The sequence below is a fragment of the Gadus chalcogrammus genome, chromosome 12 (assembly GCF_026213295.1).
Source record: "Gadus chalcogrammus isolate NIFS_2021 chromosome 12, NIFS_Gcha_1.0, whole genome shotgun sequence".
Lineage (NCBI taxonomy): Eukaryota > Metazoa > Chordata > Actinopteri > Gadiformes > Gadidae > Gadus > Gadus chalcogrammus.
Window position 1 is genome coordinate 15612696 of NC_079423.1, and position 15571 is coordinate 15628266.

Below are 15571 nucleotides of genomic sequence, written 5' to 3' on the forward strand. Positions count from 1 at the left end.
GATAAACTTTGTAATAACTTTGCTATTAGCTTGTGAGATCTACATTTACATGCAGTTTGTCAGACCATTTGTCATTATCAAGGAAAACAAAATAATATTGTTACAAGGTCCATTTTACACTCCAACTAGGTGACTTTTATTGGGCTCTTCCAGACAAGGACTCAGGATAGTTATGTTGAATCCGGTTTATTGTGAAGTTTGTAGGTACAAGTTTGTAGATCTCTCCCTGATTATGTGTGGAGATGGCTGGTTTGACATGTGCAAGCTGGTTACTCAATGTATAACAGGTGTGCACATTGAGTCCTCAGACCCAGCACCAGAGTCCAACCCGACGGGGCCAGGGGAGGCTGCCTCAACCAGCCATCATCCACACACACTCCCACAGTTATCTATTTCAATCGATATATTGTTATTATTGATCATTGTCATTGGAGCCTGTTTTCCTTGCAACTTCTAAGTGCTACTTAGGGCTTCTGAGGTATCTTGGCCTTATAAAATACGCACTGACGATCTTTTAATTATGATAATCGTAATGATTTATGGCCACATAATTGCTTTTGTGTGTGTGTGTGTGTGCGTGCGTGCGTGCGTGCGTGTGTGTGTGTGCATCAAAATTGACATACCAATGCATCCACCATGGATACAAACTGTTATATGAGGCATAATGTATCATAGGGTTATTCAATAAAACCAATGATATCTTGACATTATTGGGACTGGTGTTCCATTACATTGAACGAATAATATACAAATGTCTTGTAGAGCCAAAGAGTAACATCAACAGGCAGAGACGTTATTGTGAGAGGCCAAGAACTATAGTAGTCATAAGAGAACTAGACTTTGCCTACTGTATCAGACTCATCCTTGCCCTTTAACAATATAATTGTTTTTTTGGGGTTGCTGTAAAGCTGGTACCTAGTCCGAAGTCTGATTTTATACAGCAGTCGATTAATAATCAATTATCATGTCTGCTAGAGGCACACAGGTAAGTGTGTATGTGCGCGTGTTTGTCTGTCTGTATTTGTGTGTTTGCATATGTGTCTAGCTGTCTGTGTTTGTTTGTGTGTGCGCTTGTCTGTCTGTGTGTGTGTGTGTGTGTGTGTGTGTGTGTGTGTGTGTGTGTGTGTGTGTGTGTGTGTGTGTGTGTGGTTGTTAGGTTGGTCTGGAGTATCCATATTCTGTAATATAAGAAAAGCACAGAATTATCATTCAGCAAAATAGTGGCTATGATGAATTGCTGCCTCTCTAAACCTGATATTCTCAAACTGTTTGGGCAGGTATCCAATAAGTGGCTCCACCACAGAGTAGGAAGAAGCCATTCATTTAATTCAGCCACAAATATGTAGGTCCTTTTTGTGTTTTTATTATTTCATACTTAACTAACATTTGGTAAAAACGCAGTACAAAAATACAATAACAATATCTGCATAGAAAATAAATTCATGTATCCCCGTCCGAGTAGATTTCAGATGAACATACCAGCTACGGGGAACACAGTTTGGAACCTATGAGGTTAAAATAAGAACTCAAAACTACACTTAAATCTCCGGTCAGTCAAGAGGTACAGCATCAGAAATCGTTTTGGTATGTCGCAGGCGGAGGTCAAAGGTCAGCTCTTCCCATCAGGCAGTGGAGTTATACTAGTTATAGCTTTGCCTCTCTGCCCATTATTATAATAAACGCTTTCGAGTTAAATCGTAAATGATGGCTATTGTAGCCACTGTCTAAGGCCTCTGAGTCATCAGAAAAACAACGAGTCATCAGTTCTTTGGTAAAATACAGACACACACACACACACACACATACACACCCACACACGCACACACTCACACACACACTCACATACACACAGTGATCCAAAAGACCAAAGATGAGAGGATTCTTTGAGGCTTATCCTACTGGCCCCTACTTATCATGTGATAAAAACGGCAGTTGGAAATTACGCCAATTAAATTGGTGATGCCACAATCGCAGTGTGTGTGTGTGTGTGTGTGCGTGTGTGTTTCCATAACAACAATTAAAATCAACCCCTGGAGGCTGTGTACATAGGCCTTTGTTGTTGGGTCTTGCACATGGATGTGCATGTGCGTGTATGTGTGCGTGTGTGTGAGTGTGTGTGTGTGAGGAAGAAGGAGCACAGACATACATTGTCTATATGATTATCTTCACTCTAGTGCATAGAACTGCTTCCACTTAGTCCATAGTGGGGTCCTCACGTGTGTGTGTGTGTGTGTGTGTGTGTGTGTGTGTGTGTGTGTGTGTGTGTGTGTGTGTGTGTGTGTGTGTGTGTGTGTGTGTGTGTGTGTGTGTGTGTGTGTGTGTGTGTGTGTGTGTGTGTGTGTGTTGTATTGTGCACAGTATATCCTGTAAAGGTCTCATCATTTCGTTCCCCTCGTCATTTCAACAGCAGCCATAGGACCAGTCCCACCAGCGGGGGGCACACGCCCGACGCGGGGGTCCGGCGGCCCCCCGAGCTGGCGGCCTGTGTGTGGGGGCACTCCCCGTAGGAGCACTCCTTGGGGGGGCAGTCCTTGTAGGGCGGCAGGCAGGCGGCGTAGGCCATGACGTGGGCCACGTAGTTCTGCTCCTTCACCCCGTGGAAGAGGTGGGCCATGGGGCCGCGGGCGTAGATGGCCACGTCCTCCCCACCGTGGGTCTCCGAGTCCAGGGGCACGGCCGCCTGCTGCATGTACTCCTGGTCGTCTGGGGGAGGGGGCGGAGGTGGGGGGGGGGGGTATGGTTCTTACGGTAGACTGAGCTGATGAGACCGTCCCCAGTTTGGTAAATGTCTGTGTGTGGGTTCTATCGTATTTCTGCCTTAACATATTTTAACTAATTTGTTTGAATTGTTTCGGAGCCAAGTGAAATAGCGTTACATCTTCATTTTGGTCTATAACGCCGCATATTACGAACAGGGTGTTGTATTTTGTGAAATAGTTGGATAAGTAAAAGTTGTAGTTTCTAGAAAGGATCTGATAGGGTCAAGGTAGCCTTCAGATAAACAAGAATAACCGAGCCTTACTGAATCCCAGGTCGGAATTCTAACTACATTCACCCTCAGCAAATGTGCCCACATATCCAACCAGCCAAGGAAATGGAGCAAATGCCAAAGCCAAGAGAATGAATGAAAGTCTATCCTTAGAAAACAACCCCCGACCAACGGCAGAAGCAAATCTTTCCACAGGCTCACCAAAACGATTAGATAGCCACAATTGTCATATTTCACTCCCGCTTTGAACAGCAAAAACAAACATTCTGCAGGGTCACTCTTGAACCGCAACGAGTTGAAATGATCCATACACATTTTTATACACACCCCAGACAGGCAGGCAGGGAAGAGTCCCATCTGAAAGACATTAGGTTTGGTTTGCTTACAGTAATCCACCAACGTGATGTTGGCCCTGGTTCCGTTCACATGCACATAACCCGGCCCGTTGGCATACAGGATGCTGGTGAACGGCATGCTGTCATCGGCCTTCTTTGCTGCCAGACCTGACCAAACGATGAAATGGAACGATGAAGGATCAGTGAGTAAGTGGGCAAGATATTCACCCAGATCGTTCAATGGCATCCATCTACACTGCGAATGAATCCATTCATTTTCAACATCAGTAGAATTCCTTGCAATATTAATCAAGTCGAATTGTTAGGCGACTTCCATGTTACTTTTCATATTATTAGCTGATTATTAATGGAAATTGTTATTGAATAATTGCATTGGAGTTTAGATTTACTAGATGTGTCATTGCTGGCATTATTATTGTTGTTTCCTAGAATTTTTGTTTTAGATTATAATGACAGATGGGACGAGATATTGTCTTGTGTTTTTTCAGTAGAACAGTATTTAACTCGCTCATATGAGTTAAATTGGTTCAATTCTGATTATATATATGTATGAATAATAAATGTACATCCATCCATACAGACATACAGTCCACCTTGCATTACCATGCTATATACTCTTCAAAGCACCACGGATCGTACCAAAGATGGAGTTCCCTCTGGGGGTGTTCCCCCCTAACGTGAAGACGTGGGAGTGGTCCGCGGTCACCACGGTGAGCGTGTCCGACTCCCTGGTGAGCCGCGAGGCGCGGTGGATGGCGCGGTCGAACATCACAGCCTCCGTCAGCGCCAGTTTGGCGACCCCGTCGTGGTGACCGTGGTCGATTCTCCCTCGTAATGGAACAAGACCACAGGACAGCCGTCAGACCCAGAGACAAAAGGCAGGGGAAGCGGTGTAGAGGCTGGGGTTGCTCCACTTTCAGGAAGAGGCACTGGAGGTTCCCTGAGTGAGATGTCTAGCCTACTACCCATGCCTGCTCCTATGTGTATATATATATATATATATATATATATAAATAAATATATAGGATTCATCTGGTCCCAAACCTCACCACAGTATCTTTCCAAAACGCCATTTTACGGAAAAATACTGGAGCAGGGATTCTTTTAACAGATGTAAAGTAAATTAACAAGAAGACAGCATTGATTGTATTAATTATAAGTGACCGACTCCATGTGTTTTCTGTTCAATTTCCCAAAACGCTTTGAATGCAAGGGCCCATTTGGCACACATTACCGTCACATTTTGATGTTTCGAAACAAACAAAGAACAAAACAAAACACAAAAGGAACGGTTCTATTGTTGTTTTCCCCCTCGGCTCCCCAGCGCTCTCCCCACCACAACAATCAGAACTGAACAGAACGAGCCCATCGTTTTTAACAGTTTGAACACGACCATTTTGGAACTCATCTTCCACAAACAGGAAGTAGCCTCGGGGGTTCTTGCTGAGGATCTGGATGGCCTTCTCGGTCATCTCCACGATGGAGGGGTCCCGCGTGTTGTTCCGGAACACCTCGAACCGCATGTCCTTTGGCTCGAACAGACCTGGAGTCACCGGAAAGGGGGAGGAGGAAGGGAGGAGAGGGAGGAGAGGGAGGGAGGGAGGTCATACAAACAAATGAAATACAAATAGTAGGGGTTTGACTTTAATCCAGAAGGTTGCTAGTTAGATCCCCGGCTCCTCCTAGCTGACTGTTGAGGTCTCCCTGAGTAAGACACCTAACCCTAATTGCGCCGACAAGATGGATGTTGCCCTGCATGAGTGACTGAATGGTTGTAAGTCGCTTTGGATAAAAGCGACTGCTAAATGTAAATGTAAATGCTATACAGGACAAATGTATGGCCAGGTAAATTGTCAAAGCTGTAGTCCCGTAACTGGGATGAGATCCAATTTAGACAGTGGCTACAATGGTCAAACACATCCTTCTCTAAAATACTTTTTTATTATAATCTACACACAATGATTCCAATCTATTTAGATCTGTCCTTATGTATTGCTATGGAGTCTGCTTTCGTTAGCCAATCCTGTGAGGGACAGCTATCTGGCATTGATACTGTGGGGCAGATCGTCAAGTTCAAAGTTGACCCGTTTTCTCAATTCATAGATAAGATATCATCACCATGGAAATACGAGATATCCATCAAGAGCTGGCCTGAGCTGGCCTGATATGGAAGTGCCAGTGTGTGTGTGTGTGTGTGTGTGTCAGTGTGTTTGTATTTGTTCTTGTTTTAAACAATTGATCTTCGAAATACTTTGATATACCGTCAATGCTTTAGACCTTCTATGTTTTATCACAATGAAGGATAATTGTTCGCTTGCAAATGACTGACCCCCAGATTTAGTATTCGAACGGTGTTTCAGGCATGACTTTGAACTCTGTGTGATCCGACTCCATTTTTTGAGTCTACCTTTGTACTATGATACAAAGTATACGCCGAGGTCATAGCTGTGGAACACCAACCCATGAGACGGTCGGTGGTCTTGGGGTTGATGTCGTCAAACTGCTCCTTGTGCCAAACATAGTGGGACTTCTTCTTCTGCAAAGTAAACAAACACACAGGATGAAGTGTGTCATAATGAGTATTTACGTTTTTTGCCTGGCCTCGTTCGAAGCAGCACAGCAGTCCCAGGTGTGTCTCTTCTCCCAATCAGTCACCGCCCACGGTCTATTTACGGATCATTATAGTCATTATAGTCATTATGACATTACGGAGCTAAACTCAGCATCACTATCATAGTGAATTGTACTGTTCAGTGCTGTACTTTTACAAAAATATACCTAACTAAAACATGTAAATGAAAGGATAGGAAACACAAGAAAGTCATATCCACTAGTTTATGACCACAGAAGGAGCTGTACCGATTCTATGAGCTCATTGAAACCCGAGGAGAAAAGTGAGTCGTACCGGCTTGGCCTTCAGCCACTGCTCGATGAGGTTCTTCCTGTCCTTGCGGTCCCCCTTCCGGGAGTTGGAGGTGGGGTACTCAGGATCCGGGGTTCCCTTGGGGGTCATGTACATCCGTCCTCCCCCGAGAATCACCTATTGCGGAGACGGGATAGCCCGGTCAGTAGGCAAGGCGAGGCCACTCGGTTTTTGAGTCTGCCTTGTGTTTTCATACACGAGGCAGACTCAAAGTGCTTCACGTAGAAACATAGTCATACAATAAAATGAAGTTTAAAAGAAAATAAAGGCAAAGTAAAAAACAATGAAAGTGCAATGTATTTAAGATTTCAAAGAAGGCTAAAGCAATAGTGAAATAGTTCAATGAGAGTACGACTAGTTCAGGTGAAAATAAGAACTCTGTTTCTAGGAATGGCGTCTGAATCCACGTCTGAATCTCAACTAATGAAGATCGGAATAAATCAGGAATGATTCCGGAAACTTTTCCCGCGTGCGTACGTCGATGTCGACGTTGGTGACCAGCTGCGTGGCGATGTCCACGCAGCCGTGGCGGCGCGCGCTGGCGGGCAGGTCGGCGTCGCTGTACCAGCTGCGGCTGACGGAGTGGGCGTAGGCGGCGGCCGGGGAGGCGTGCTGCACCCTCGTGGTGGTCACGATGCCCACCGCCTTACCTGAGGAACACGCACACATGCACACGCAACACATGTACACACGCACACGTGTACACACGCACGCACACACACACACACACACACACTCACGCACACGCATACACACACACACACACACACACACTCACGCACACGCATACACACACACGCAGAAGCACACACACACACACACACACACACACACACACACACACACACACACACACACACACACACACACACACACACACACACACACACACACACACACACACACACACTCACGCACCCACACGCATACACACACACACACACACACACACACACACACACGGCACACACAGACACACACACACGCAGGCACACACAGAGGTGAAGTTAACACACACACACACGCACACGGCACACACACACACACGCACACAGAGGTGAAGTTAACACACACACACACACACACACGCGCACACACATACACACGCACGCACACACAGAGGTGAAGTTAACACACACACACACACACACACACACACACAAAAATAAGGAAAATGGTGGCCCTTTTCCTTTTTTTTTTTTTCATACATGCATAGTAGCACTGGGTAGATTCAGAACAGATTCCGCGTTTGGTTACGAGGTGCATTAATGCAAAGATACAGCACAGCTTCAGGAGACAACAGAATGTGTACTGTACAAACTGCATATATTGTCATCAATTGTTCCGCTGTACAGAAGCACAGACATGTTGATCTTCATGTTGGATTAATTTACATTTGATAACGTCGTATTGCTAGACATTAGGTGCAGGTGACGGGGTCGGCTAAGCTCAGGAGATAGAGTGGTTGACTTGTGACCATTAGGTTGCTAGTTTGAGCAAACTAAGAGATATAAGGATTCCCTGAGCGAGACGCCTAACCATGACCGGCGCGGATCAGCTTCCACGGGTGTGTCTATGAACCACTGTTAGTCGCTTTGGATAACAGCCAATGCCGTAAATGTAATGCACACGTGCATTACAAGTATACTGTATACTGTTAGGCTACAATATAAAGTCTCTAATCTCACTAATTCATAAGCGGTTTGTCCTCTTAAAGATTAAGCGGCGACAGTAGGGAGTTTTAATGGCCATGGTAGATCATTAACTGAATTGAATAACGCTATTTTTTCTCAACAATGTATGACTCAGTGTTTGCCCTTTGGATCATGGGCTCCATTTCAATCACTAGGATCATCCCAGTAGGATGCATCCTATGGCTCTGGTGCACCGCATGGTGACCCATCTCGACTCTACTCTATCTCATGAAACTGCCCATAGGAAACATAGGACAACAACGGCGACATCAACATGAACAACTCAACATGTTATGTATGTAACATAACACAAAGGGGACAAATGGTGTTAAACGTATGGTGTTGGGAATGGGATATAGGAGCTCTGTGTAGACCCTTGGGTTTTAATGACTTTACCCTACAATATATGTAAATATATATATAAGATACTGAAGGATCTCGCACTCCCCCAGGCATCTTAATCTCTGTGTTGAGTTCCCGTTTCCGTGTTTCCCGTGTTTTTACAGCATTGCTGTACTACCATACTCGTCGGTCGCACTATTGTAATGTTTGATCAACTTTGATGTTTGATGTTTGACGTGTTGTGCCACTCAAATATAATAAACTAATATAGTTGAGCTGAGCAACTAAAGTTTCTCGTTCAAATAAATCATACAGATAAGAAAGCCCTTTAGTTGCCCAAACTCGGAAACCATGTGATATCCCGCCAGGCCTTACTTGGTCAGACTTCAAAGTTTTAAGCTACTTAAGAAATTATATATTTTTTATGGAAATGTGGGCATGGAGTATTCTATATCAAATCATAGAGAGATGTGGGGGATAGACCCAGAAGAAGGCAAGTTCCTAAATAGGAAGCCTCTTTGCAGTTGGGACACAAATCTGACCAAATTAGTTTTAGTAACACCCACGCATGTTAAAACCAATCCAGCCAATCACAGCTCAAGCACCAGCCAATTGGCCCGCCCAAATGGTTAGGGTCTTCCTCCAGGCTTTCATATAGCCTGCAACGAAGGCTGTGGTGGGCTGAGCTCAGGGGGTAGAGACTAGAGGGTTGACTTGTAGCCGGAAGGTTCCCCGGCGACTCCCAGCTCCCAAGTGTCGAGGTGTTCCTAAACAACAACGCTAACCCCAACTGCTCCCGACCAGCTCGCTGTCGCTTGCATGGTGCATGGTTGACTCCGGCGTCGGTTGGTGAATGTGTGTATGAATGGTTGCGGTTTGCTTTGGATAAAAGTGTCTAAAATTAAAAACATTGAAACGAAAGTATCACAAGAGGGAGTGAAAATCGAGGTTAGCTATAACGTAACCCGAGCGCTCTTACCTTGTGCTTTAGCGCGCCGCAGCACAGAGTACACCTCGTTCCCGAAGGTGGTGTTGCACTCGTAGGCCACCGCTCGGGCGCTAAGGCCCACCGTCTTGGCGTTGGCCTTCACCCCGCAGTGGTAGGCCGTGGCCGTGCTAGCGCTGTCGGCCACCTGTCGGTCCACGCTGTAGGTCTGTTGTAAAGGGAGACGGTGGGAGATAGCATCACAAGACGAGCAGAGGTATAGTTGAAAGGTAATAACTAATAACGAAAGGTCCCATATCATGCCACAAGATGAGAGTGTGATTAGCCGTTAAAAGCCGTGTGGAAAATCCGCCTCTTCCTGTGTTTTAGTGACATCACAAGTGGGCTTGTCCACCTAGATGTGTGCTGGATAGATCAGTGTACCAGCCTCCCCAGTGGACTCAGACTGTAGCAAACGTTTGCTCATCTATCTGTGATACATCTAGGTGGCGGATCGAGGTACACCTGGTGGTTTTAATATGGGACCTTTAAAGCCCAGCAGTACAATGGAGGGGTTACATTGATGGCGAGAACATCACAGAAACGACGTCGTAAATAAAAGCGTGAAGAGGTTTTAAGACAGGGACCAACAACAGCCTAAATAAATGTGTTTCCTATGGCGCCGTTTTAGAGTCGAGTGTTGGGAAAATCACACACAAATGGGGGACGTAGAAGAGCACAGGTTGAAATACTCGGAAGCGGGCTGAAAATTGTCAAGGGCGCATATGAGCATATCCAGCACACAGGGAGAGCGTTGAGAGGTCAGAGAGAATGGTTATTTTCCTCGAACGATAATTTACACTTAGGCCACGCTTTCCTGCCCACAGTGCTCTCTCAAAGCCTACATGCGCTCACTCGACTCGCTCTCTGGGTGCTCTCAAAACGACAGTGTTCAGAGCGATTGACCTCTGTGTCATGGGCCAGCTGTAGCACTACCTGCTGCGTTGACAATGCGTTTCTTTTATAGCTCCAGTCATTGGCAGCAGACCAGAAAACAAACAGTCCAGTAGGTAAAGTAGACCTTTTGATATTAATGCTGTTGATTTCGCTCATTGTATGGTGGTTGGTGTTTGTAATGGTGGCTACATGTTTTTGATAATGCCAACTTGATGTAGCTACTACTGTTAGTTTGTGCGAGAACGATGCTTGATTCTGGAATTATATTAAAAAAAAAATATCCTCAATATATGGCTGGCCACTCAACACCCCTCTCTGCGCCATCGACATGCTCATCTGCGCCTTAAACATTTTTTCTTGCACTTCCGATTCTTACGATCTGTGCCCTGGGACCAAAGCCGGAGGGGTCAATCCGATTCAGCCGTTTAGTTGCTATTCAGTAGTGCTTCGCTGGTTGAACAATGGGTCATGGTTGAATATTTTAAATGCCTTCCAAATCACCCAGCACTCAGCTGAATATACAGAATCGGATGGGGTTAGCACAGCTTTGCATGTGTGTAATTTCAGGGGTTTCCTGCCTGTCAAGGTTTTCATTGGAGATGTGGACTTATGCTAAACCTTTTTAAATACCAATGTGTCTGGTCCCAGATTAACCAGGGGTACACTCAAGCTCCAATGGGCTGGAATGAGACAAGATGAAACTCGTCAGCAGAACAAAGCATGCAAACCAACAGTTGACTTCTGTGTTGTTTCTTTTTCTAAATAAAAGCATGCACTTTTTCCTTCAAACCAAATCTGTGGGTTATTTTTCCATCGGGCCTTCCGAATGAAACGTAGGGAGGCTTTTCAAATAAAAGCATGCACTTTTTTCTTCAAAATAAATCTGTGGGTTCTTTTCTTGTCGGCCTTCCGAATGAAACGTAGGGAGGCTTTTCAATAAGTAGGAATGCTTTTCAGCCTCAAAAGTACAGTCTGTCTTTGTTTACTTGTGTTGTCCAACTGTCGCCTGCCACAGATTGATAGGAGATACGACGGCCATATCAACATTCCGGATGCATTTTGCTCAGCGCAGAAACAGGAGGCCCCCGTGACTCTGTGACTCTTAATGTGCGTTTTTGGACGACAGAAGAATTCCACAGAACTAAACTCAAACCACTTTTTGTCGACTACCACAAACGACAGAACTTGCGAGCGCTTATGGGTCATTACACAAAGGATGTTGGCTATACAAAGACACATAAGTTGGCTGGCCCGGCTGTGCGCTTTAAAACGGCATGGAGTCTGACATTGTTCTGCTTCTCAGTGTTCCTCTGCACACTTTTGCACGCCACACATGTGACAGAGACAGATGTGGATCCCTGCTAGTTCACACAAGCAGTCAATGCTGTGATTGATTCTCTTTCAAACGCATCACTCACTTCACCCACAAACACACACACACACACACACACACACACACACACACACACACACACACACACACACACACACACACACACACACACACACACACACACACACACACAACGACCGAATGTCACACTTTTTCTTATAATTAACACCAGACAGCCCCACCAGCATAAATTATTAACACCAAGTTTTTTAGGGTGTGTGAATGTGTGACAATGCAAGAATGTGTTAGTTCATGTGTGTGCATGCAAGAGTGTTTGCATGTGTGTGTGTGTGTGTGTGTGTGTGCATGTGTGTTCTCGTGTGCCTGTTAATGTTCATACCTGAATTGAGCAAACATTGTACAATTCTTTTTTCCTTATTTTGTCTTTGCTTTGATATATTATTGATTGCCCGAAGTATAGTGAATCCAAACATGAAATGAATGTCTGGACTAGTGATGTGGGACGAATCACTTGGTACTGTACCTTAGAAAGAGCCAGGTAGGGGAAGCTGTCCATGGCCAGCACTGTCTCCTCCCCTGACTTCCCCTCCATCTGACCCTTCAGGATACGCGCTGCAGTCACTGTGGACACGCCCATACCTGCCAGTGGACCAATGAGAGGCAAGCGAGAGTGTGACTCATGTAAAACCCAACACCATTCTGTGGTTTGATGCTCGGTTTCTGATACAAAGTCCTGCTGCTTCTCCCAGAATCGAGTCTTCTGCTTATTTTGAGTTGCACACTATAATTATTGTTTGGGAAAACTTTCTTTAATATATTTTATATCTTATGATAAGAAAATATATATATTTATATACACAAAATTATAAACAGAGAAATTCTAATACGGCCAATATGGTGTGCGAACAGACAGATGGACACACATGCTGTGAATTAGCTTAAACATTACTGTCCCTCAAGCGTATTCATTTTATATGTATATTCGTTTAATTAATCTCACCCCACTATATATCCTCACCAGTTCGCCTTACTAGACGCAAGTAAAAAACAGTTTGCTTAATAAAAACCTTTTCTCGCTTTAAAGACGTTTTTATATTCTCTTAAATATTCTTGTTAAAAAAAACACTCAGAGAGACGTCTTTGTTGGGAGCATGGAAAGCAAAGACCACCCACACGTATGTATCTGAGTGCATCTGATTAGGAGCAGAGATTCTGGCACCAAGAGAATCTCTTAAAGCTCTTCTGTGTTACCAAGCAAACCCCCCCAGATCCAATATGACCCTCTAAACGTACCCGTAGAGTTACGAGCCCCCAGCCACAACTACTTGCCAACCGTATATTCTAGATCAATTCTGACTCAGATGGAAACTCCTGCTAATTGCCACAGAAGTACTAACATTGAGGTAGGATCCTGGAAATGTTACCACTGTGGGTTTTACATCCTCCCCAGTTAATGAAACGATAGGAAAACTACTATAGCGTGCTTCTCCTGCTGAGATGATTCTGTTATTGTGCTTTTAGCTTTAAGGTCATTATTATGTTCTAGGAGGTGCTGGCTGTTTGTTTGGATAAGTGGCACAACCATGGAGGGAAAGGTTTAGATGTGTTTTTTGTTTCATTGGTTTACTTGACAGGGACAGAACTCATTCAAAACATTTCTTTAAATGTTTTCACAGGTAGCCGGCGAGGCTAGATGACATCTGCAACACATCTTTGAGTCCAAACCTAAAGGTTGTGCATTCCCATCCCAATGTGTCCTCAGTCTACATGTAGGCTATCTGATAAAGACTCCCTAATTTCTACTCATTAATTCCAATGACACACTCTTACTATTAATATAGTAACTGGACTCAAATACATCTCCAGTTTTTACTGAACAATATTTATCTATATATATATTTTTAAATTGTAAAGATGTCTATTACAAGAGAACCATTAAACTTACGTACCACAAGTTGAACACGTAACACAGGTTAAGAAAAAACACCAAGCGTGCTGCCATGTCGACCTACCGTCTCCCAGGAAGAGGATGAGGTTCTTGGCCCGGTGTTCGCGGGGGCGGAGCTTCAGGGCAGCGACCAGCGTGTCACGTGCCTGAGCGTCCCAATAGGCTGGCTCCTTCTCCCGCTCATAGAGCGCTGGGCCATGGACAGCAGCAAACACACACGTAAATAAACACAAGGGACACCGCATCAACCGTACGCACACAAGACGAGGGTGTACTCTAAAACAAACACATCCAGCCCAACACACAAACACAAACACAAACACAAACACAAACACAAACACAAACACAAACACAAACACAAACACAAACACAGGCACCCACACACACACACACACACACACACACACACACACACACACACACACACACACACACACACACACACACACACACACACACACACACACACACACACACACACACACACACACGTCGGTGGATACATGTAGCATGCACATACAGAAGATCAACATTTTTTTAAATACGACAGCCTGTCTTGAGCTTTCCATAGATTGAAACTACATGACCACAAAACCTGCACTTAATGAAACACAGACAACGAAACACACGCACACAATCACAAGAACACAACACGTACTGTACATACATCGGCACACACACAAAACAAATCAAAGCAACCAAGCAGTACATCTAGAACCTTCCAAAGGCATTGGAGTAGTGCTTTGTTCTCGTGTGTGTATCTATGTGTGTCTGTGTTTCTTCTAACACACACTTCTCACGCCGCAAGATCATGTAAGCGCGAGTGCACACATACCAGTGGTGAACACCAACGCGCGTGTGCGTGTGTCAATTCTCTCTCTCTCTCTCTCTCTCTCTCTCTCTCTCTCTCTCTCTCTCTCTCTCTCTCTCTCTCTCTCTCTCTCTCTCTCTCTCTCTCTCTCTCTCTCTCTCTCTCTCTCCTCTCTCTCTCTCTCTCTCTCTCTCTCTCTCTCTCTCTCTCTCTCCTCTCTCTCTCTCTCTCTCTCTCTCTCTCTCTCTCTCTCTCTCTCTCTCTCTCTCTCTCAACCACACACACAGAGCCTCAGGGGAGAATGAGATGTGACTGTGTGGTTTCCCCACCGCGGTCCCCATGCCCAGAGCATCCTTCGAGGACTCTAACCTCACAGACACCACGGGGCCGAGGGACAGCCAGCCCAGCGAAGGTCAAGGAACAACGTTCCGTCCGTCGCACAACGTAAAAAGAACGCTCCAAGTCACACTCGGTACACAGGTTGAGCTCAAGGGGGGAGTACACAAGGACACAAAGTGGACACACATAGAGAACCAATATTGACTATGTGTGGGTATATATAGACACATCTTCCTCCAACCACAGGACGATAGCTTTTAGCTTGCAGCAAGGCAGAAGAAAACGTCAAGGCAAACACACGTCCAAATACAAACAGATACAAACACACACACACACAACAACACACACACAAACACACACAGAAGAAGATACCCCACTCCCCGCATACTGTATATATCCATCAAATATCCATCCACTGTATTATTGAGTATCCTATCGATCCGATGTTGAGTTTCCTATCGAGTCCAACGTAAAAATAACCTCTACAGCAAATTCCTCCACAACGATATTAATACTTCAGCTCATAATACCAACAATAGCGTAGCATTCCTTGCGCTCACCTTGGCTGTCCCCCAGGGCCGTGTCCAGCAGCAGCAGCAGCAGTGAGGGCCCCAGTAGTAAGAGCTGGAGCCCGGGGGGGCCCAGAGCGTGTTGCGTCCGCATCCCGAACCTGAGGAGCCCCGGGAGGTGCGCGCTGTACAGGTCTCACCTGGCCGGCACCTGGGATGACCGGGGGCCAGCGGCAGGGCGAGAGACACCGAGGGGGAGAGAGAGAGAGGGCGAGAGAGAGTGGGAGAAGGAGAGGGAGCGAGTGCACTGCAAAGACCTCCAGCCCAGCTTTTTAACAGGTCTGCCGGGGTGGTGTTGGAAGGAAGGGCCCACGCCAGCTCATAGGCTAGGAACCGCACGGTAGTGAGGAGGGAGAGGAGGGAG

General features: G+C 45.5%; 1 protein-coding gene across 1 annotated transcript; it reads right to left on the reverse strand.

Moving 5' to 3' along the window:
• Nucleotides 1–1351: 1351 nt before the first annotated feature.
• Nucleotides 1352–15337, reverse strand: alpi.1 (alkaline phosphatase, intestinal, tandem duplicate 1). The gene is made up of 11 exons (XM_056603915.1): nt 15199–15337; nt 13553–13678; nt 12064–12179; nt 9284–9458; nt 6746–6918; nt 6251–6385; nt 5806–5881; nt 4754–4888; nt 3985–4176; nt 3376–3492; nt 1352–2703 (listed from the first exon to the last, which is right to left on the reverse strand). The coding sequence occupies exons 1-11, from the start codon at nt 15299–15301 to the stop codon at nt 2396–2398; spliced, it is 1656 nt and encodes a 551-aa protein (XP_056459890.1). The 5' UTR covers nt 15302–15337; the 3' UTR covers nt 1352–2395.
• Nucleotides 15338–15571: the final 234 nt, after the last annotated feature.